Genomic DNA, 24,611 nt, shown 5'->3' on the forward strand with positions numbered 1-24,611 from the left:
TGCTAGAATCTCCTGGGGGGAGATTGGAACTTTGGGTGTGCTTGAAGTTTGAGCTGACAGGAGAGTGGCAGTTGGAGCTGGGACAAGGAAGGAGTAAGTTATATGTGCAGATGTCAGTGGCATCTGCACTAGGCCAGATACCCCCTATTATGCCCCAGCTAGCCCCCGACTCCCACATAGTTTGTGGCTGCGATAGGGACTTCCCCTTAGATAGGGACCCTGCCCTGCTTAGCTATATTAGTGTTAGGGACACAGGGAGACGCCGCACGGTGGCTGTGACCTTTGGTCCAGAACACAGATCGGTCTACATTAATAAAGACATTGTTTATGGTGGTACAATCCACGAGGGACCCATCCAACGTAGAGGCAGAGGCTTCGCTGTATCAACATGGGATCCGTGGATCCCAGCATTGTGGCATCACCTGGCAGGTACCCATCACGCACCAGTGCACCAAATCAAACACTATAGTGGGGCAGCTCTGTCACACACACCTTGGGTGGGGGAGCGGAGCATTGGAGGGTACGACCGTGCGTGGCCTGGTTGGTGGTTTATATATATAGCCTAGGTTATTTATGTTCAGTAAAACTTTTATCTTTCATAAGTGTGTGTTTTCTTGTATGCGTGTCCTGTAGCGGGTTTATTCTACATCATAGAATCCTGTACAGGTGGAGGCGCTACCGACAGAACATCGACTCCGGTATAACCCAGGTTCCCAGTAGCGGAGACTCAGATCTCTTGTGCGCCATAGGTATTGCACCATATACACACACCATAGCCACACATCTCTCAGGGGGTGGAGAAAGTGCGCTACATTTATTACTTCAGTATTAGGTGATATCTTTTTTATTTGGACTAGCAATTGATATTATACAGTAAGACAAGTTTTAGAGAATTATCCTCTCTTCCACAGGTCAGCCATACTGATTTACAAAGATTCCATGAGTTTAACACAGATGTAAAGAAAGAACAACAAGATATCTTTTATGACAAACTCCTATCACTGCAGTTAGAGGAAACTGCAGGAGACAATGCATCAAACATTCACATACACAAATATATTCACAGCACTTATTAGATCAGCGGTGCACAAACTGGGGGGCGCCCCCCCGAGATTGTCTGCGGGGGGGTGCGGGGTTTACAGTGGCCCTGCGCGCTTCACGAAGGCACTTGAATTAAATGACGGGGAAGCGGCGAAGGCCTCTGTAAACTGCACGTACCTTGGCTCCGGAGATGCGCCGCCATGGCAATGTGACGTCATGATGCCGGAGCCGAGGTAAGAGGTGGGGGGGGGGGGGGGCGGAGAAAGGGGAACAGCCGGCAGGGGAACACAGGGAAAAAAAGATTGCGCTCCCCTGTATTAGATCATGAATTTACTCATACACGGTGTAGGAGGACATGTGCAGAGGTATGCAATGGAGACTGTTTTAAGGTGAAATTAAAATAAGGCTTTATTGCGCCTGTCCCTTTTAACACAGCAAAACATATATGAAAACAACAAACGCCTATCCCTGTTTAAGGGCTAACTTACTTCCCCAGTCCCTTTCTCCAGGGCTGGAGGGATAATCCCATTAGCACCCTATTCCCCAAAGTCTCAAGAGATACCTTAAAGCAGGTGGCCCTTCATGTCAGTCTCTGGTAGGTTCCTGTGTCCCCTGTGTCCAGGAATATAGGTCTTTGGGTGCCTTGATCTCAGCACAGCCTTTCTGCTCAAGACCTCTTTCCTTTTGTCAGCACCCTTGTGTACTGAGGAAAATCTCCTTCCTGTCTCTGGGAATAGGCTTTTTCTAACAAACCTCTAATCAACCAGGTGAAGTTGGTTAACTGCTGGATCCAATTAACCAACACACTGCTGGATTAGTGGCATGTTCTGAACAGGGATAAATTCCCTGTTACACACGGACACACACACACACACGTGTATTAATTCTTTTTAATGCATATGAAGATCAAAAACTTATACATTAGTCCAGGGGTGCATAAACTTTTCACTCTGCACCCCTCTGCCGGTTCTCCCCCCTGCTCGCGCTCCCACCTCCTTCCCTTGTCTCCAGCGTTCTTGTGACGTCAAGTTGCCATGGCCACGCAGCGTCAGGTGACCCCGTGGCATCGCCAGAAGCCATCGGAGACAAGGTAAAGGAACTTACAGAGGCCTTGCACGCGATCCCCGGCATTTAATTGAAATGCTTTGGGGATGAGTGTGGGGCCTCTGTAAGCACCACACTCCCCCCACCCCCAGAAAAACTTGCGCACCCCCTGGGGCCACGCCCTCTAGTTTGCGCACCCTTGCATTAGTGCTCTCAAAAAAGATGTGTCAACACAAATATAGTGTCACAAAATTATCAATAAGCCCTTTAAATGGGTTACCCTATTGAGTTGCTATGGTATAGGCTAGGGCTCTTAGGCCACGGGCATGGTAAGCGCTTAGCCGCTGACTCGCGCTGAGCCATGCTCACGCGTGTCAGCGAGCCCATGCAGCCGCAATGAGAGCGGCTTTAACAGGGGCTCGCGAACGCTTCTGCAAGCGTGCGGAAGCGTAGCCGACAATCAAATTTTAGTTTACGCGCGCAGGGTCGGTCACGTGAACGGTTTGCCCAATGAGGGTGAACCAGCTCCGTGACGTCACTGGCCCGCCCATAGACACTACCTCCGCACGGGCTTACTCAAACCCTAATCCACTAAACTGAAAAAAGCAACAAAGTAATATCACACAACCCTCAAAAAATAAATACATCTGTAACGATCATTCTTTTTTGTTGCATAGTTCTACTAATCCAACACACAAAGGGTTAACTTCATCTGGAATTAATGACGTTAAATGAGCCTATTTTCCCTCTGTCTCATCGAGGTTATCAGAGTCAAATCTAGCCAATATTAATGGGCCAACTTTATTGGGTAATAAAACAGAAAAAGAACAATGTGGTTATATTAACACAGGTATGCAATCTTAAATCCCATCTGTAACTCATTTCTGCTCTCTTCACATATTATCAAATCCAACTTCTAACATAGGTATGAGAACAGTCTGATTACAAGTAACCTTTGTTTGTGCAGAGATTTCATTGTGATCAGAGGACTTCTTAGTCCTATATAGCAAGTGACAGGGGAGGGAGCAGCCTTACTGAAGGGGCAAGCAGCCTACCTTAAAGTGGCCATTTTAAGTGGCATAGAAAGTGGAGTTTAGCAGGGAGTTTCACAGAAGTGAAAGAAGAAGTGGATTACTGCATACCTATTTGCCTTTGATTCAGGAGTTGAACTGCACTGGATAGGAGGACATCTTATATCACAGACTCAAGAAGCAGCACTCTTCACTCTAGAGCAGCGGTGCGCAAACTGTCCTGTCTTCGCCCCCTGCCTTCTCGCCAACCCCCCCCCCCTCTTACCTGTTCTCCGACGTCTTCTCACATCACAACGTCATGCGATGTCGCGTTGCCATGACAACACAACATCAGGTGGCCACACTGCGTCATTTGATGCTGCGTTGCCATGGCGACTCACCTGAAGCTGCCGGAAACCAGGCAAGGGATTTACAGAGGCCTCGTGTGCTCTCCCCCGGCATTTAATTTAAATGCTTTGGGGAAGAACGTGGGGCGTCTGTAAGCATCCCCTATCCCCCCCAGTTTGTGCACCCTTGCTTTAGAGCACCACCATTCATATATGTAATTTCTCACATCTTGCACTTTATAGCTATCCTAACTTCATTTTCAGTTCCTATAATAGTCTAAATTCTAGGGCATAACAGTCAAAATCCAATGCAACACCAGATATGTAAGGATACAAATACTAGGCTAAAAGAGCAATTCCGAAACACTATCACAAAAAACAGTCCAAAAAAAACGAATCATAAAAACAATATTACATATTGTCACAGAAAAAAAAGTTCACTGTGAAACAGATAGCCAAAGAAAAGACCTAAGGCGGTGTCAATATATTCTATAAAAAGTCATAGTCAGATTAACCATTATCCAGTTTCCATGCATATATTGGCACAAACGCCAGTAAGGGCTGTTCTATAGAGGGCGCGCTTGCTCTTTTCTATAATAGGGCCGTGTGCGCGCACGGCAGTGAGTGTGGAGCCAGCCGACAGGGGAGAAGATGGGGAAAAGAAGGAATTTGCGCCGCTACCGGCGCTGTAATGTATGTGTGTGTGTGTGTGTGTGTGTGTGTGTATGTGTGTGTGTGTGTGTGTGTGTGTGTGTGTGTGTGTGTGTGTGTGTGTGTGTGTGTGTGTGTGTGTGTGTGTGTGTGTGTGTGTGTGTGTGTGTGTCAAAGTTAAATAAATAACAATTAATTTTATTGTGCAACTTTTTTTTATTTTAAAAATATTATTTAATTCATTATTAACTCACACAATCTCTACACACACACACACACACACACACACACGCACACAAAAAGCGTGTGTCACGTGCACGCACGTTCACACAGGCGCGCACCTACTATAGAACAAGCCTAAGGGAGGGAGGAAAAGACGAACACAAGCCCAGCGTACATTTCGCTGTTCTACTTCTTCTGGGGGCTGGTTTCCACGATGCTGCCAGTGATATATAAATACTTCCTGGTATCTGACATCATGAACCCGTTAAATTCTGTATCTAGAAACAACCACCAGTTTCCACACACCACGCATGCTCAAAAATAAAATATAATATTAAAACACACGCAAGATATATGATTAATTATAAGAAAAAGAGAAACCCAAGGAAGCATTTAAACCAGCTGATATCAGGGAAATAAGTTGTACTTTCCATTTACATTCTTTGCGCCAGTCATTTCTCTAGATTACCACCCGATACCTAGACTGATTCTGTCTTTCCCAAAGGCAATCAATAATGAGGGATCAGATTGATGACAAGTATAAAAATGTTTAGCTGGAGATGTAATCTTCTTACATTTCTTTGACACTTGTGTCTTTGTAATATTCCAGCTATGTTCAAGCACACAAAATCTCAGTTCCTGCAATATCAACAGTGGCATAGCTAGACATGTACGGGCCCCTGGGCAAAAACATTTCAGGGTCCTATTATGAGTGAACATATTCTGTAGATTCCCCTTAACCCCCGCGTGTTGGCGCCCCTGCGAGCCCCCCCCCCCTTCTTTTACACTTCCTCACTCTCCTCTATTCACCCATCACTCCTCATTTATTTCTGTCCCCCCTCTTACACCACTCCTCACTTCCCTCTTTTCCTCTAACACTCCCCCCCCCCCTCGGCTATCACTCAAAAGCCCCCCTCCTCTTCCACATTAAATCCAGCTCTTCAATCCTCCCCATCACATTAATTTCCCCCTCCATCCCCTGGCCACACACACACACACACACACGCACGCACGCACGCGCGCGCACACGCACACACACACACACACACACTTTCCCCCCCACATATACAATCCCCCCCCGCATACACAAATTAGAATAACCACCTACACACACACTACAATAACCTCTCCCCCCCTCCCTCCCCTCCCCCCCACACACACACATGTGGTTGAAAGACACTGGTGTACAGTATACTGCACAGTGACTTCTTTTAATACAGTTAACTATAAACAACTGTGTAAAGAATGACAAACTATTTTAAAAATGCTCTAATATAAAGATTGTTATCATTGGTTACCTCAGACACACAGCAAAAAGACAGACTGACAGACTGAGGCACACACAGCACACTGACAGACTGAGGCACACACAGCACACTGACAGACACACAGCACACTGACAGACACTGAATCACACATAGCACACTGACAGACTGAGGGACACACAGCACACTGACAGACACTGAATCACACATAGCACACTGACAGACTGAGGGACACACAGCACACTGACAGACTGAGGGACACACAGCACACTGACAGACTAAGGCACACACAGCACACTGACAGAAACACAGCACACTGACACACTGAATCACAAATAGCACACTGACAGAGCAAACTGTAACTGACACATTTACACACAAACACACACACAGCATATGTACACACTGACAGACTGAAACACACAGCAAATTAACACACACACCCATGCACAACAAACTGACACAAAAACACACACAAACAGCAAACTGACACGCAAACACACACACAACAAACTGACACACAAACACAGCAAATTGACACACACAGCAAAGTGACACACAAATCCACACAACAAATCCACATACTGTAGCATACCTTCCCACAGCAGCACATAGTAACTCCTCCCCCTGTCACAGAGAGCAGGGGCGGGCAGAGCTCTGCAGCTCTCTGCCTCAGTTCCGCACCCAGCTTTTGCTGCCTGCTCTCTCCAAACTCCTCAGCTCCCAGCTCCGATCCACCGGCAAGTTGCTGTTAAGGGAACTGGAGGAGGAAGGGGCCCTGACTTCTGTAGTTGTCGTCTTGACGGTTGGGCCAAATGCCCGACTCTCCCCCCTGTCAGCAGCCCTGAGTGGGCCCCCCAAGAGAAGGGGCCCACAGGCTTTGCCCGGGCTATAGCTACGCCCCTGAGGCTGAATATCATGCTTACTTATATCTTTTTACATGGTCAGGTCAGATAGTATATCACCCCTTTGCTCCTACAGTACATCTTAAAAACATTCTAATAAAGAATTGTTTTGTGCTGGATGTCCTGGAACAGGATTGTGTTTTCTTTCTGTCTTCAGGCTGCCAGCACTCCTCAGCCTAGCTGTTGCAACAATGTTGCGACCCCTTGTGGGTTTCTTGGCTTCAGCCAGTTGCCTTGGCAACCCCCCTTACCAGAATGGACTGCTTTCCCTCCCCTTGCCAGGTGGTATTGTCCCAGTTAATTCCCATCAGCCAAGACCAGTATGCCGTCTTTTAGTTTCAGCAGCCACCTGGAGCAGTCATCTCTCCTATCCTGGTAAAGTTACTGATTTTCACCAGTCCCTATTTCTTGCATTTAGCCCACTTCCCTCATAGCTCCCCCTCCCCTCCATTGCTCTCATGTCCCAGTGCTCCCTCAGTACTCCCCCCCCCTTTTTTATTTGTATGTTGTTGCCCCAAATAAACACTTCAGCAGCTAAGAAGTTTCCCTTGCTTGATATATGGGATTGAGTTAACCTGCCTGGCCCTACACATCTCTCAGGGTGTGCTAGGTCCAGAACACCGGATGAGTCAGAAAAATACATCAGTGGCCCTCACATCTGCATGCACTACACATCCCACACTTGTGAGATCCTTTCTTCGCCCTTTCTGATAGGAAAGTTTTTGGAGTCGCAGGTAAATAGTGACAATGAATATCAATTAAATTGGGTGCTCGTCTACTGTTCATACTAACCCTTTCACCAAACACTTTCAGGTTTGCATCTCACAAAAGGGTATGCAAGTGTGTCTGCAAAATATCACATAATTGTGACCATTGCATGTTAAAAGTGCCAATAAATCTTATACTACATTCTCCTGTCCTGGTTCTTTTTCAGGGGCCCAAAAATGACTCTCACGCAGCATCACGACCTCAATGAAAACCTAGTTTGATACACCTGTTGCTGTACTCTCTAGCATGTCATATTTTAATTCATCAGTTCTCTTCAGAAACGTTTCTTGCTTTTGAGTAGTTCCACTTGAGACTGAGAAACTGACTAGTTTGGATCTGTGTATATGGAGGATGTGCACATGTGGCATTTTGGTTGTCTGTGGTAAATATCTTTCTCCAATTGGCCATTAGAGTTAATTGCAATTCTAAGGTCAAGAAAATCAACATGAATTAGGCTATAAGATGTAGTCAATTTGATATTATATGAAATATAGTTGAGATCATCAATGAAGCCCATTAAGTCATTTTACTTAGCATTTGTGTTGTTTCAACATGCACAATTGTGGTTTTTGCTTTACTGTACTGTATACTGTATGTTAGTAGGAAGTGTTAGTTAACTTGTATTGTTTTTTTTCCCAGCGGTTCTGCTATTTTTTACTACTATTTGCAGCGCAGGCTATTTTTTAGTTTTCTGAATATGCAAGGATAGCGGTACTGTTTTCATGGACTTTAGTGACACTTTTCTTTCATTAAGATGACTCTAGGTTGGAAGGATAGATTTGTTGTTTTTAAATTCTATTTTTTAAATAACTAAAAATATTGATTCTGTATCTTTGGTACACCGGGTTAATTAAGAGCCTGTGAGTGCCTTGAATTCTATAGTTGCTATATATATATATATATATAGCACACCATGGGTATATTCAACGTAGTATGTATTGTAGAAACATACAGGCACCTCAGCCAACGTTTCAGTCTGCAGAGAGAGACCTTCCAGCACAGCCCTGAGGAAGGTCTCTCTCTGCAGACCAAAACGTTGGCTGAGGTGCCTGTATGTTTCTACAATACATACTACTTTAAATATACCCCTGGTGTGCTGTCTCTTTGTTGCTGGACCTCCATCTGGTAATATCTCATCTATTTGATTTTTTATGGGATTAGCATCTGGATACCTTGTGACATGTGAGTGCTGGTTGTTGTAATTATCTATCTATCTATCTATCTATCTATCTATATATATATATATATATAATATATATATATATATATATATATATATATATATATATATATAAAACTGACGATAGGATATCACTGAGATATCACGTTGGAACTGAGCCAAATAACAAGGTTCAGTGTGCAGACATTTGAAGCTGAGCCAACTACTGCACTACTGACAGTTATACTGTAGCAGAGAGTTGTTTATAGAGTGAGCATTATTACAAAAGAACTGCGGTTTGTTAGAGCACATTCAGAGGACTTCATCAAGATTTCTATTTGATCAAGGGTAGTTACTATTCTTTTGGGATGATTACTTATCTTGGGCCCCAACATTCCAAAGACATTCAAATTGCTGAAGAGATTATCTTGGTGTACCAAACAACCTTAATATTGTATGTATATTAAAGTGACCTCCTACTATTAATATGGCATCTCTTGAAAGTACAGGTGTTTAATATTACTGTAACAACCGGGGAGTCATGCAGCGCTCGGCGTGCTCCCCACTCACCGGCATCACCGCAAGGTCCCCCCGTGCAACTCTCTCTGTCTCCCTCCAGGCCGCCCGATCGCCACCGCACTAAGGCGCACGCGCGCACGCCGGCGTCATCCAAATAATGCCGTCTCTGGGCGTGCACCCGGCCACTCGCGCGGTGGTGCGGCCACACACTGATGCACGCTCCAGCCTCTTAAAAGCACAACTACCCGGACGGCACTGTGCAATCAGATGCAGGCACATTACTCTGTCATCCCTAGCTCCACCCCAGGGTGCTCATCTGGACCTATCCCTGTCGTAGCCTGGCCTATCCACACACCCCCACCTTGCTACCCTGCCATTGGACCCCCTCACCTATATATACCCTGCGGTTTCACTGACTCATCGGCTGAGCATAGAACTAGTTGTTCTCATCACTCTCTGCCTCCCTAGTCCTGTCTTGTCTTGTCTTGCAGTCCTCCTTGTGTACCGAACCGACTTCCTCTACGACTCTCCGCACCTCTGGCATCCCGAACTTGGCATACGGCAATACGACTCTCCGCACTTCTGGCATCCTGAACTCGGCATACGGTAAAACGATTATGCCTCTCTCTCTAACCCCAGACTTGGCTAACAGTACCCACTACTATCCGTACCTCTGCTGCCCCGGCCCGGACATCCAGACCATCCTACTCTCAAGACGTGCCCTCGTGGCTGTGGGTGGCGTTATATCCTTTCCCACCTCAGCACCGTGGTCCCGCCTCGTTTGTGGTAAGCACTTCCTGACAATTACATTGTGGAAAAGTTCATACAAGGCTATTTGTAATCAGTTGTTGACATACTTATTGCAACAATAATTGTATTTAATATTTATTGCACCGGCCTAGTTTCTGTGAACTCCTCACCTGATCTTTAATAAACCATCACTATTACACTACTGTGTTGTGCAACCCAGGTGAAAGGGATGAGACGTGGTGGCATAATACTGTACCTAGGGAGATATCCCCATAAAGGCTTTACTGCCTGCAGAAACCACAGTTCCCCTAGAAAAAAAATACCAGCAGGAGCCTAATAAAGGACACACAGTAGCATAGAGAAGCAGTGTTAAATCAGTGAAAGTATATGTCGCTTGCCCACCTTCTTTTTGGCTTGTTGTTTCTCTTTAGGTTTTCTATTTGTGATAAAACAAACATTTAGAAATCTCCGACCCATTCATACATGCCTGTCATAGCAGTTATAAATATATATAAATATGACTTTAATAGGTCACTGTGACTGAACTTTATTGTGTGGTTTGGAAATTTTTTCTTTTATCATAATTTTTTATGTATTTTTACTTATTTTATATTGTATGTTTATCTCACTAGATTAAGCTTCAGCTCTATAATATAAGAGACATAACATAAAACACAGACAAAGCTCAATGCACATCCAGAAAAACTTATATACGGTACAGTGCTTAAATATACATGTATAAATAACTAATAAATAAAATGGTCTTTTAGTTTAACATTTTGGCCAAATTGTTGTAAGCCCTTGAGCCAAACTTCACGGCAGACCACGTGGTGTGCCGTGAAGTTTGGCTCAAGGGCTTACAACAATTTGGCCAAAATGTTAAACTAAAAGACCATTTTATTTATTAGTTATTTATACATGTATATTTAGGCACTGTACCGTATATAAGTTTTTCTGGATGTGCACTGAGCTTTGTCTGTGTTTTATGTTATGTCTCTGGTTTTAAATATATATTGCCATGCTCAGTAGCACTCCTCTGTGAAACTTATATGCTTATATATATGTTGTGGGTATTTTGGGGGTTCAATTTGAGCTTGTAGGTGTTCTGTATGCTCTATAATATAACACAATTTACAATAGATAGCTAGTATTCATCTGTCTTGTATTATATGTATTATGATTTTTCATTTAAACATTGTTTGGTTTAATGAGTTAGATTGCATTGCACCCTAGGCGCTGTCTTTTTAAAATAATATATATATATATATATATATATATATATATATATATAGACAAGGGTGTCACTCACAGCAGAGGTGCAGCCATAGCAACGCAGTAAGAACGAGACAGCACTCAAAGGTGATTAAAAAAAAAACTTGTATTGAAGTAGGTGGCACAAAAAACAAAATTTCGGTCCTCACAGGGGGACCTTTCTCAAGGCAGTGCAACAAACACAGCGATCTTGGCTACTATATATACCCACCATCCCATGTGAACACAATAAGCACAGATTATGTCTACCAACTGAGCTAGTCAGTCGGTAGAGCATGAGACTCTTAATCTCAGGGTCGTGGGTTCGAGCTCCACGTTGGGCGCCATAATCTGGGCTCGCTGCCAACCTTCTTCTCCCAAGTAATGCCTCGTGGTAAGTTATATTCTGCACTAAGCAAAAACACAGACCACGATGTCGTACTTGTAGATTCTCGGTTCACACTCTAAGATGCAAGAGTATTGTGAGATTATTATAAAGAAAGGTCACTCAGAGTTTGTATAAGATAAGGTTTGTTGTTTTATTGTATCACAACAAAATAATCAGAAATATCACAACAAGCTAACTTGTAAGCTAACAGCTAACAGTAACAATCCATTTCTAACTATGCAGAGATTATTTAGTTAATATGCATGTCATACTCACAAACCAAAAGATATTACGATAGGTTAGCCAGTCTCAGATAAGTCTCATCTGTGTGGTCTCCCACTCTCACTTCGGTTCTAATCAATGACCTGTCACCCTGACTTATATGGAGTCTTATTGTTTGCTGCGTATGTGATATTTGACCATACTCTGTGGCTACTGACGTATGATGTTTATCAGCAGGAATTACAGTTTGACCGCAGCATGTTTACCCCTGAGTTACTTCCTCTTTTATGTCTCTGTACCTATGTACAAATATCCTGTCCTTTTCTTAGCAAAAACAACCCTTATTTCTAAGATCAGAAAAGCTAAGATATTGACAATATGCTCCAAGCTGTACTTAAGCTATATATATGTACTCTATATGTACCTGTGACCTGTATTAATTATGCTTTATATGTCCTAAGCTACCTGCAATCCATAACACTAGGAGAGAATTGGTGGCTAGAAATGTGAGCAAGCGGGAGAATACAAGATGTTGAAGGAGTTTAGAGGCAAAAAGCAGGAGGGAGACAGGCGGGTAGGGTCAAGCTTGTTGTTTTTCAGTAATGGTATAACTGTTGCATGTTTGGAGGAGGCAAAGGTACCAGAGTAGAGAAAGGAGTTCAAAATGTGTATGTGTAGAAATTATAGTAGCAGCAAGAGTTTAGGTTTAAGGAGATGGGAGGGAATGGGGTCAAGAGGGCAGGTGGTAGAGGTAGAAGAAGAGATCAGCAACGATACATCCTCCTGTGTGACAGAAGAAAAAGAGTCGAAGAAGGCAGGAGGAGAGTTCGGAAGAGGTGTAGGATGGGAGGATACAGAAGGGATGTCCTGAAGTATGGATTCCACCTTTTCCTTTAAATAGTCAGCAAAGTCCTGAGGGGAGATGTGCTTTCAAGTTTACATTCAACAATATAGATATCCCTAGGTATGCTTTTAATAGACAGTGTGCCATGCTAACCATCAGCTGGTTTAGCTCACACTGCTAGAGCTGTTGTTTTTAATAACAGAGGTTGTGTGGGTTCAACTTCTGATCCTGTTGGGTCTGACACCATACCCCACTCCTATGGTGCCTTAGACTTGTTGTGAAGAAAGTGGAATCACTTCCTGCAGTTTGTAGCATTTTATTTACTTTAAAATAAAGTATTTCAATTCAGTATGTGTCTTGCACTCTGCCAGATGGCACAGTGAATATTTTTGTCCCTGTTCTGTTATACCGTAATCACATTTGTGCATATCCTTCATGTAGCACCAAAATGAATGCATATACCTGCAGATGCTCTCTCCCCCTTGCTTGTTTTAAAAGCAAACCACTTCCACTTCTTGGTTGACAGTTCAATGTTCCTTGTGGAGGAAACCTGTGATAAATGCTAAAAGCTAGATTAGCTACATGTGCGAGCAGTGAGTAGCTCAAAAGTAGGATACACCAATGATGCGGACTGTGATGTGACAATGATGCTACCCATCAGCTGGTTTTGCTCACACTGCTAGAGCTGTGGCCTAGAAAAGCATATTAGCATAAGCATAAGAAATTAGCATATCTCCAAGTCACATCTGCTCCTTTTACAGCACAGGCATGTCTCCCTAATTCTTTTTAAGGAATGTTTGAGGGGATATATATATATACTAGCTGAGAGACCCGGCGCTGCCTGGGACCAAAACCTCCCGCTCCTTCCTCTCGCCACCCCCCCCCCCCCCCCCCGTTCCCCTCGTCTCTCTCCGCCTCCCCCCACCCATGCGCAGCTGTGGTCCTTCCCCCCCTCTGCGCAGGTCCGGTCATTCTCCCCCCCCCTGCGCTGCTCCGGTCCCCCCTCCCCCCACGTGCAGCACACAGTGCCACACACACCGTGAGACACACACAGTCACACACACACACACACAGTGTCACACACACAGTGTCACACACACACACATACACACACACACAGTGTCACACAGTGTCACACACACACACACACACACACACACACACACACACACACACACACACACACACACACACACACACACACACACACACACACACACACACACACACACACAGTGTCACACACACACACAGTGTCACACACACACCCAGCCAGTGTCACACACATACACACACACCAGCCAACTCCGTCCAGTCTCCGCGCTCCCACCGGTGCAGAAGGCGCCTCTCTCCTGTCCGGGCGCTCTGACCGGTCGGTCCCGGGTGTGGGGGCGGAGCATGCAGCGGAGGCCGCCAAGCACACGGCAACCCGGAACAGGCTCGAGCCGGCGATGGGAGGAGGCTGAAGTGCCCGATGAGCGGGAGCAGCCGCAGGCTGGAGCCGCAGTGTGCACGCACCGCCAGGCCGCTGGAGCACATGTGCGCATGTGACAGAGGGGCACCGGGGAAAGGGGTGGGGGGCAGGGTCCGGGGTGGACTGACACAGGGGGAAGTGGGGGGGCGTGACACCCGGGGGGCATGAGTGTGCGCTACCCAGGGGGGGAGCAGGTGGAGGTGATACCCAGGGGCAGGGGGACTCAGCGGGAGACCGGGACACAGAGTGGTGTGACCGGGGGGAGGGGGCTTGGTGGTGGGGGAGAGGTGAGGCCAAGCGGCGGGTGGTAGTGTTGTGACCGGGGGGAGGGGGTTGGTGGTGGGGGAGAGGTGAGGCCAAGCGGCGGGTGGTAGTGTTGTAACCGGGGGGAGGGGGTTGGTTGTGGGGGAGAGGTGAGGCCAAGCGGCGGGTGGTAGTGTTGTGACCGGGGGTAGGGGGGTTGGTGGTGGGGGAGAGGTTAGGCCAAGTGGCGGGTAGCAGTGTTGTGGATGGTCCTGCTAAGTGAGATTCCTAATCCAAATGAGGGCAAGAGGTGCAATGTGAGGGGTGGGGTGAGGGGGGCGGGGGGTGCATCCGTGGCCAATGACACAGAGGGAACACAGGGCCAATCACACAGGGGGAAGACATACACACACAAACATTATTTGAGACTTATAGATATATAACTGGCAACTGCTAATAAAATTAGAAATCTCTTTCTAAAGAAAATTGTGGATTGGCCATTTTGAGAATGATCCTCGGAAATTTGCGGACCAAAGGAACCGGCTGATTTCAGGTAGATTCAAATCCGCAAAAAAATTGGACTGGTGGAGAACGTGAGCAGTCCCTTCACAGAACGAGAGGATAAGGATTCTCTTCTCAGATACAGGAGTGCACCGGGGCATCTCCGAAACCATGCAAAGATGGTCATCATTACTCAGATCACCACCATTCAAAGCAATACTCATCTTGTCATCACTGACGGCAGTAGTAGCTGCTTCACTTGACTGGTTACATGCAAGCATCATCAGTCATCACCAGACAACCTTCTAGTGCTACTACTACTTGTCAATATGATTGTCAGAGCTAAAAGGAAAAATGCCTTAGATCATGATCATCAATTGTTCATCCTGGAACATGATCTTGATTCTTGCAAATCTTCGGAATGCTACAGAACGCGGCCACGGTTTATTTATTAAATCATGGTCTAAACCCCTCTGTAAAATGGCAGTCAGTTCTTTTTTATAGCCTACCGTTGGACTACATTCAAGAATATGATAGCAATGTGTGTCATCTAGCAGTCTTTTATGTTCAGCAAAATAGTCTTCAGTATCCAGGATGACAATGTTGCCCCCTTTATCCGACAACTTTAAAGGTAAATACAGTATTTCTCATTAATTATTTTAAACATTTTCTCTCATTTGGATTTAAGTTAACTATTGATTTTGAATGGAGCGGCTGTGCTTCTAGAGCTTGCGTGACGCATGTGACGAACAGATCAATGGCAGGGCAGTATTAATGGTGGGGTTACATGGATTTCATTTCTCAGGTCTTTAAAGAGCCCTGTTATCTGTGTAACTGTCATTATTTTGTTCAAGGAGAGCGATGAAATAATTGAGATTACTTTTGTCTATCTCAATCAAGGTATCAAAGTTGTCATTAGATCTTTTAGTGTGAAGCTTATATACCTTATTCAATAATTGTACCACAGTGCAAAAACAAAAAACACAGAGAATCAGAAAAATAGGTAAAACGCAACAATTTAAAAAAAATGACTGCTGTCAGTAATAAACCGGATAATAAAACTGGATTTCCACATAATAACTACTTTCACTTGATATATTTAGTTGCCTTAATGTATTATTGCTGAAATAGAAACTATCTGCTAAATGCTATGTTTGTAAACAGGTAAGATAACTGAAATTAGAAACTCATAGAAAATGTACAACTAGCGGTTTTTTGTGAATAGCAAAACTTCACTAGAGAAAATATCTTAAATTCTTATTTACACCTCTGTTCAGCATATTATTAAGATGGGAAAATATTTAGTCCCATTAAAACAATGAATTCTGCAGCTGAACTACTTTATTCTACGAAACAGGAACATTGTTTTACAGCATATTGACTGTACAATTTATATTTACTGTATGTCAACACTGAGATAAAAGCAGATTATAGCTGTACTCATACCAAATATGTAACACATAGTATTGTTTAATTACTGGAAAACTACATAATATGTTTTTAAAAGTAGATCCCAAAACAATATTCGATGCTGTGGTAAAATCCCCTCTCCCATCTTTGGCCTTTCACTCACTATAGATTCTCCTTTGATAACTGAAAACTGTAGTCCGTTTTCACTGAAAAAGAAAGGAAAGCTCTTGGGCTGACTGTAACGAGTGCTCACCACAAACAAGGCGGGACCGCAAGGCTGAGGTGGGTATGTTGGTAGCCCCCGACCTACAACCGAGCAGCCACGTCCAGAGTGCAGAGTGGTAGTTGCGGAGCTGGGTCAGGGTAGGAGAAGTCAGATTGGTAGAGGTACTTGCTGTGGTCTAGGAGTGGAGAGATTGAATTGTTGTTGTGCAGTGCCGGGGTCCAGGGGTATAGAATGTAGAATTGTCGTGTCTGTAGCCATGGTCCAGGTGTCAAAGAAGGCAGGACTCTGTGTGCAAGCTGAGGTCAAAATACAAGAATCAAACAAGATAAAGGCAGGGCTGCAGGAAGCTTGAGGTAAGCACAAGTCACAAGACAGAGTTTATGCTTGGCCAGTTTGTAGGAGGGCTGGCTGAGTATTTTAAGGACAGGCAGCCAATGGTAAGGCAACACACAGGTGCAAGGTAACTAATAGCAGGACAGCCCACAGCTGCAGGGTAATGAACAATCAGACATGGGCTGTTCACTGATAGGCAGGGGCAGAGTGCATAGCAGCTAAGGAATAATTGAGGGAATTATCCCCTTGTTTGCCTGTGTCCACGCAGCTAGCGTGTGCGGCAAGTTGCCTGTGTTGTCACGAAGGCGGAGCCTGGAGACGGTCCCTGCGGTTTTCTCCTTCCTGACAGTGCGGCTCCTGCATGCAGGTTGTGGCTGACACACGTCACTCGTGACGTCACGAGATGCATCATGGGGGCGGGGCCTAAGCCCGATCCTGACTGTACCCCCCTTCAGGGGCGACCTCCAGGCATCCTAAGAATGATTTAGAGAGGTACTTCCGATGAAAGGCCTGAACTAACCTAGGGGCGTGTAATTGGTCGTGGGGAATCCATGAGCGTTCCTCGGGGCTGAAGCACCTCAAATGGACCAGGTAGTGGAGTCTACCCCTGGTAATTCTGGAATCCAGAACCGATTGCACCGCAAATTCTTGTTGGCATTCAATCAGGAGAGGCTTAGGAGGAGACATTAAAGCAGGAAACTGAGAATCTTGGACGAAGGGTTTGAGCAGGGATATGTGAAAAACGGAAGGAATCCTCATGGACGCTAGCAACTCCAGAAGATTGACTTTTTCTGTGATAACGAACGGGCCAATGAACCTAGGTGCCAATTTTGCGGTGGGTACCTTAAGACGGATATTCTTATTAGAAAGCCATACTTTTTGGCCTGGACTATAAGTAGGAGTATCGCAACAGTGCCAATCTGCCTGCTTCTTTTGCAGGGATACTGCAGTTTTTAGGTTCTCCTGAATCCTTACCCAGGACTCCTGATGTTGCTGAACCCTGTTTTTTGCTGCCGGTACCCCAGATCTGGGACCTTTAGTAGGGGGAGCTGACGGATGGAATCTGTGGTTGATGAAGAAAGGTGATTCCTGTACTGATTCGTTTCGAAGGTTGTTGTGGGAGAACTCAGCCCACGGCAGGAGGTTTGTCCAATTGTCCTGGGGGTCAGAGACAAAGCATCGAATGAACTACTCGAGGGATTGGTTGGTTAGTTTGGTCTGGCCATTTGTCTGAGGATGGTAGCCGGAAGAGAAGTGGAGGGAAATGCCTTGTTGTTGGCAAAAAGCCAGCCAGAATTTAGAAATGAATTGGGAGCCACGATCCGACACTGACATGGGGTGCTCCATGCAGGCGAAAAATGTATTTGATGAAGACTTCAGATAGTTTGAGAGCATTATGTAGGCCTTTAAGCGGAATGAAGTGAGCTTGTTTTGAAAAGCAGTTGACCACCACCATGATGGTATTCTTCCCATTGGACACCGGTAACTCCACAATGAAGTCCATGGAGAGATGAGTCCATGGGAGATCTGGGATTGGAAGAGGTTGAAGCAACCCTGATGATCTGTTACGAGGTGTCTTATTTTGGGCACAAGTAGCACATGCGGTGACAAAGTCCTTTATGTCCATGCGCATCCCTGGCCACCAGAAGGTCCGTTCCAAAAGATCGATCATCCTCCTAGTACCTGGATGGCCGGAGCTCCTGGACAAATTACCCCATTCCAGTACCTTGCTACGAAATGTTGGCGCCGTGAATAAATGTCCTTCTGGCATGTTGAGACCCTCCGGAATATGAGATTGATCTTGCGTGATGTCTTGTAATGAGTCGAACGCATTAGCTTAGAGTATACACGCAGAAGGAAGTATGGTTTCCTGACGATCCTACGCCTTGTCCTCTACCAAAAATTGATGGGAGAGGGTGTCTGATTTTATATTCTTTGAGCCAGGTAGGTATGAAATTACGAAATTGAATCGGGAGAAAAATAATAACCACCGCGCTTGTCGTGACCCCAAGCGACGCGCACCTCCAATGTATAATGGATTTTTGTGATCTGTCAGTATGGTGACAGGATTTTCTGTACCTTCGAGCAAATGCCTCCACTCTTCTAAGGCCATCTTGATGGCCAGGAGTTCATGATTGCCAACATCGTAATTATGTTCGGCGGGCAAAAATTTTTGGGAAAAAAAAACGCAAGGATGAAGTCTGGCCTGAGGAGTCTTTCTTTGAGACAATACCGGTCCGGACCCGACATCAGAAGAGTCCACCTCGAGTGTGAAAGGCAATCCTGGATCAGGATGCATGAGTACAGGAGCTGACACGAAGGCCTTCATTAGTCTCTTGAATGCCTGAATGGCTACATGGGACCAAAGCACAGGATCAGCTCCTTTCTGTGTCAACGCAGTAATAGGTGCTACCACAGATGAAACATTTTGAATGAATCTCTGATAATAGTTAGCAAAACCCAGAGACCGTTGCATGGCTTTGAGAGTCATGGGACGAGGCCAATCCACCACCGCCTTCACTTTGGCTGGACCCATGGCAAGACCAGTGTCAGAGATGATTTATCCCAAAAAAGACGTAGTGGCGAATATGTGGTATTCCCGTAATCTTTGAAGCACCTGTTTGAAGCACCTGTTTAATGTGTCCCATATGTTCCCGTACGGTCTTGGAAAAAATCAAGATGTTGTCTAGATAGACAATCACGAATTGATCGAGGAGATCTCTAAAAATTACATTTACAAAGTCCTGGAACACTGCGGGTGCGTTGCAAAGTCCTAAAGGCATTACAAGGTACTCGTATTGTCTGTCCGAGTGTTAAAGGCTGTCTTCCACTCATCTCCCTGACGAATTCTTACCAGGTTGTATGCTCCTCGTGGATCTAACTTGGTAAAAATGGTGGACCCCGGGCCCTCAGAAATCAGCGGTAACGGATACCGATTCTTGATCATAACTTTATTGAGTCCTCAGTTATCGATACAGGGTCTGAGCAATCCATCCTTCTTTTTCACGAAGAATAAGCCCGCACCTGCAGGTGATGAAGATTTACGAATAAATCCCCTCTGTAAATTCTCCTGGATGTACTCTTTCATGGCCCTGGTTTCTGGAGGAGACAACAGATAGGAACATCCACACAGGGGAATAGCGCCAGGCAGTAGATCGATGGGGCAGTCAAATGCCCGGTGAGGTAGAAGTTTCTTGGCTTGGGCCTTGTCGAATACACCTCAAAATTCTGCGTAGATGTCAGGCAACTGAAGGTCTACATTTTCAGGTACTGCTACCCCAGCTAGACTTTTAGAAGAGGCCGTGCAATTCTCAAGGCAATGATGACTCCATTGGAGAGGCAGTGACTCTGTCCAGTCTATGCGGTGGTTATGTAGTTGGAGCCAAGGTAATCCCAAAATTACGTTGACTGTAGGCGTACAGCCGCGGCCCCTTTTATTCTCCAACATCTCCTAATTTTTTCGTGTATTTTTTCCGAATGCCACGCACTTGACCGCACTTCACCACGTTCATGCCGCATTCTGACCGCATTCATACCGCATTCATGTTGCATTCACACCCGCGGTTGATGCGCGGTTGATGTGTTTATTGATAATGGTTCGGATTTAATTGGTTGCAATTCTTCTCGTATCCGCCAGATGGCAGATATTTATGAATTGTAATGCGCATGCGCTTCAGTAATGTGTCAACTTGCAGGTGTTTAAAAGAATACCACAGTGGTCCATTGTAAATTGGCCTTGGGACTGAAGAAGTTACAATAATGTATCAATTTAGGCTTTTCATATTAAAACTAAATGCACAGTGTCTGGTGTTCTATTGTACTGAGAGTTCCGAGATGAGTGCACAACTGCAGTCCATGTTCCAAAAACCCGACAGAACATATGCTTATTTAATATTGGCCCCGATCAATGCAACAGATGATAAGATGGCAACAGTTGGTCAAATTTATCAGTATTTTATCAAAAACTATGAGTTTTACAAATTTTCACCAGATGCTCATGTGTGGAAGCGTGCAATAAGGAAAAATTTATGAATCGATCCATGTTTTTTTCGTATTGATCCCGATGTTATTGGAGGGTATTGGTGTGTATCACCGGGTTTTTCCCGTATCTATGATCCTGGAGACTTCAAAAGGCGAAAGGTCATGTTAAAACCAACTAAGGAACGTCAGTCGCAGGCAAGGAATGCGCCAGCACCAGCACCGGCTTCCAATAACGGTCCGACCATCAGTGAAAACCTGATGACCGACAACCCTTGCTGTCTGACCCCGCCCGGATACCTGCAGCCTGAGCCAGATTTCGCGTACAGATTCCAGCAAGCTTGCATGTACCTAAGCGATTTCCAGCCTCATCAGCTGACTATAGGTGTAGTAGTCCCGCTGTCACCTATCAACGACGTGTATAATCAAGAATACGGGACTGGCAGTGGCTCGACGCCAGCTGATTGGCAAAGTCTATGGTGAGTAATGTTGCCGTATTTTATTCTGTTTTTGAAATATCAATATCAATGCACAGTCAAGCGATTCTCCTGTAAGCAATCATTGGCTGAGCAGCTTCTACAGTAGATACTGAACAATTGGTGGAACGCTAGGCGCATGCGCATTGGAACCTTCTTGAAACGCATATGCGTGTCATCACATCAACAGTAGGCGCATGCGCATGTGAACAGGAGACGCCCTCCGAGAAAATTATTGGTGGGACTGACTGTGGGAACTTCTTTAGGGGACTGACTGACCATTACAGTAAAACTTTTACTTTTTTTTTTCCTCAGAAAAGAAAACTTTGTCATCTCATGCTGAAAACGGCAAATGGAGGGATTTCGATGGATAATATCGCTTTGTGTTACTGTACAATGCCTGCACATTGCTGAATCTGATTAAAAAAAAACACGTACCGGAGTCTACAGTTTAGTGGCCGTTGTTATTGATTAGGATAGAATACTGTAACTGGGAGCTTCATAGAAAACCTGAAACAGTTTGCTGATGTTTTTAGACCGTATACAATACTTTTTTATATATACTGTATAATAAACCCGAAAAATAAAAAGTATGCATTTATTCTACATGTATTCCAGTACATATGTGTATTCTATACCCGTACAGCATGTATTGTTTTAATACTCTTGTGATGTACTGTACAGTGCTGAGCATGCCTACAGTATACTGTACAGTATGCCTGGACAGTACTGTACAGTATGTTCTAGAAACACTGTATTTTGTTACAGTATAAAAGGAGACAATGGAACAATTTAAAACAAATCAACATTTTATTTTATTGGTGGAGTAAGTACAAAAACATTTATTTACAAATACAGTTTAAAAACATTTTAAGTGTACAGCAATTCAAAATATTAACAGGTGTATGGTTTACTGCTAGTGAAAACATTTATGTACAGAAAGTCAAAACATTTACAGTAGGATGGTGTACACAACAGTCAGTCAGGCCTGCACAACTCCAGTCCTCGAGGGCCGCAAACAGCCCCAGTTTTAAGGATAACCTTGAATACCGGGCCTGTTTGCGGCCCTCGGGGACTGGAATTGTGCAGGTCTTGTGTACAGAAAGTAAAAACATTTCTTTATTAATACAAGTTAAAACACGCAACAACTCCTTTATTAAAGTACAGATAGTCAAAACATGTACACCAAAACAGTATGGTGTTATTAAAAAAAATTCTTTATTCATAAAATGTAAAAAACGCAACATCTCCTTTATTAAAGTACAGAAAGTCCAAACATTTACAGTAGGATGGTGTACAGAACAGTAAGTCAGGCCTGCACAACTCCAGTCCTCGAGGGCCGCAAACTGCCCCGGTTTTAAGAATAACCTTGAAAACCAGGCCTGTTTGGGCCCTCGGGGACTGGAAATGTGCAGGTCTTGTGTACAGTAAGTAAAAACATTTCTTTATTAACACAAGTTAAAACACGCAACATCTCCTTTATTAAAGTACAGAAAGTCAAAACATTTACAAAAACATTTACAAAAAATAAACAATCGTTGAACAATCACGCAAATTCGATCCCCACCAGATTGTCCTTCCAGGGCCGATGCCTTGTATGGTTCAAAATGCCATTAATGGAGTCTTGAACGATTTTCATTAAAGGATCTGAAATTGAAAAATAGCGCCGCAATCCCTCCACAATAGTCCTTCTGAAATTTTCAGGAAGCGCCCTTTTTTCGCGATTTCCTTCGTAGTTTACATTGTTGGCCCACCCGCAGTACACCAAGTAGGACACGTGGTGCTTAAAAATTAACATGCCATACTTCTGGGGTAAACCAGCACTCATCACCCTATACTTCTCCCTGAGTGCCGGTGGCAGCTCGCGCAGGATGATGTCGGGCACCGTATCGATGCAAGCGTATGTAGGTTGGGTTTTGGGAGCGGGTGTGCTTGTGGCGGTGGGCGAGGGTAGGTTGTCTGGGAGGAAGCTTTCCTCCTGTCTTGGTCGCTGTGTTGTCTCCTGGCGTGGTCTTGACGGGGTTGTCATGTTATCCTCCTGCTCAACGGCATACATGTACACAAATTGTTCTGGTGGAGGGGGTGCGCTTGGTGTTGGAAGGTGGTCGAAGGTCCCATTCATCACATCCATGCCACCCTCCTGCTCCGGCGTTGGGGATACATGAGCATGAACACCGAGCAAATTATGTATCCCCGCTATGTCAGTCTCTATCTTCTCCATCCGTCGATCCATCTTCTCCATCCATTGATCCATATTTTGCATCCGTTGATCCATATTTAGCATGGTCTCTAAATGCAGATCTATCTTTACCAGCATAGTAGAGTTCCTGGGGATATCCACACTTAACCCATTTAGCATGTGGTCTAACGAGCTGGTTCTTGTGCATAGCGTGCTGTGGACATCTGGGTGGATGGGTGATACGGAGGATGAGATGGGGGTTTCCTGGAGAGAAGCGGCAGCGTCGTCGAAGAGGGATGGAGAAAGCGACCTGTGGATTTCTGGTTGAGAAGCGGCAGAGTCGTCTAAGCATAATGGAGAAAGTGACCCGTGGATTTCAGGGACACCAGCGGCAGCGTCGTCGAAGACCAGTGGAGAAGATGGACTGTGGGTTTCTGGGAGAGCGGCGGCAGCGTCGTGGACGAGTAGTGGAGAAGATGGGCTGTAGATTTTCGGGAGAGCGGCGGCAGAGTCGTCGAAGCGTAATCGAGGAAGTGGCCTGTGGGTTCGATGGGTTGGCTGCCATTTGTTTTGCCTTAAGTGTACATCACCGAATTTCTTCTTGGCATAATACGGCTTACGTGTATTAAAATCCTTAGCCTTTGGGGTCAGCAGAAGGTTTATTAGCCTTAGCCTGTTGCTTTGGCCTTGGCTATGAAACGGCTTCCGCCTTTTGCTTTTTCGGCATGACAGGCACGGCAGAAGAGAGTAGTTTCTTGCGTCCGTAGAATCGGAGTTGATCCATTAGAAGCAGATGGTACAATGCAGTATCTGGACAAGGGCAAGTTCAGATACAGATCATCGAGTGGGAGGCTATGCAAAGTGTGTAACCTTTTATGCATGGCGACGAGGTACAGGTGTTAAAAGTGGGTGTACTCTAATGTGAGTCATTAACGTATAAATACACCATCCATTTTGTGGATTCACTGCACATTGAATACATATCGACTAAACATCGAATATACAGTCTTGTGTTTGTATTTCTTTCTACTCACAGCAATGCCTGTTAAAAAGATTTCAAAGGATCTCAGCATGAGAATTAAGGAGATGTACACGAGCGGACAACGAATTGCAGATATCCAAAGCTGGTTAGCTGCTTCTGGCCTCGATGTGCCATCAACCACCATGTGCTATCATGCACACGGAAAAACCAAACAACGCACGAGGACACCAATGGAAACTAATGCGTAAGTATATTTATATAACTATATAATACAGTACTGTATATCTAATATTGTTTATATTGCTGCATATTAATAGAACTATATATTGTGTAGATCTATCTAATTTTATAGTTATTTCGGTATATTTATATAACTACAGTATATAATACAGTATATCTATTATTGTTTATATTGCTGCATAT

The 24,611-nt window shown here is 44.8% G+C and overlaps 1 protein-coding gene across 1 annotated transcript in view; it reads left to right on the plus strand.

The window, feature by feature from the left end:
• The window catches only part of LOC142491404 (uncharacterized), an 88,139-nt gene continuing 63,528 nt past the window's right edge, over positions 1 to 24,611 (plus strand). Inside the window, exons 1-2 of the mRNA XM_075593933.1 lie at positions 1 to 429; positions 9,423 to 9,537. Coding sequence (XP_075450048.1) covers positions 111 to 429; positions 9,423 to 9,537 — 434 coding nt within the window. The 5' untranslated portion in view covers positions 1 to 110. The remainder of the gene's footprint in view (positions 430 to 9,422; positions 9,538 to 24,611) is intronic.

Source organism: Ascaphus truei, chromosome 3 (genome assembly GCF_040206685.1).
Source record: "Ascaphus truei isolate aAscTru1 chromosome 3, aAscTru1.hap1, whole genome shotgun sequence".
Classification (NCBI taxonomy): Eukaryota; Metazoa; Chordata; class Amphibia; order Anura; family Ascaphidae; genus Ascaphus; species Ascaphus truei.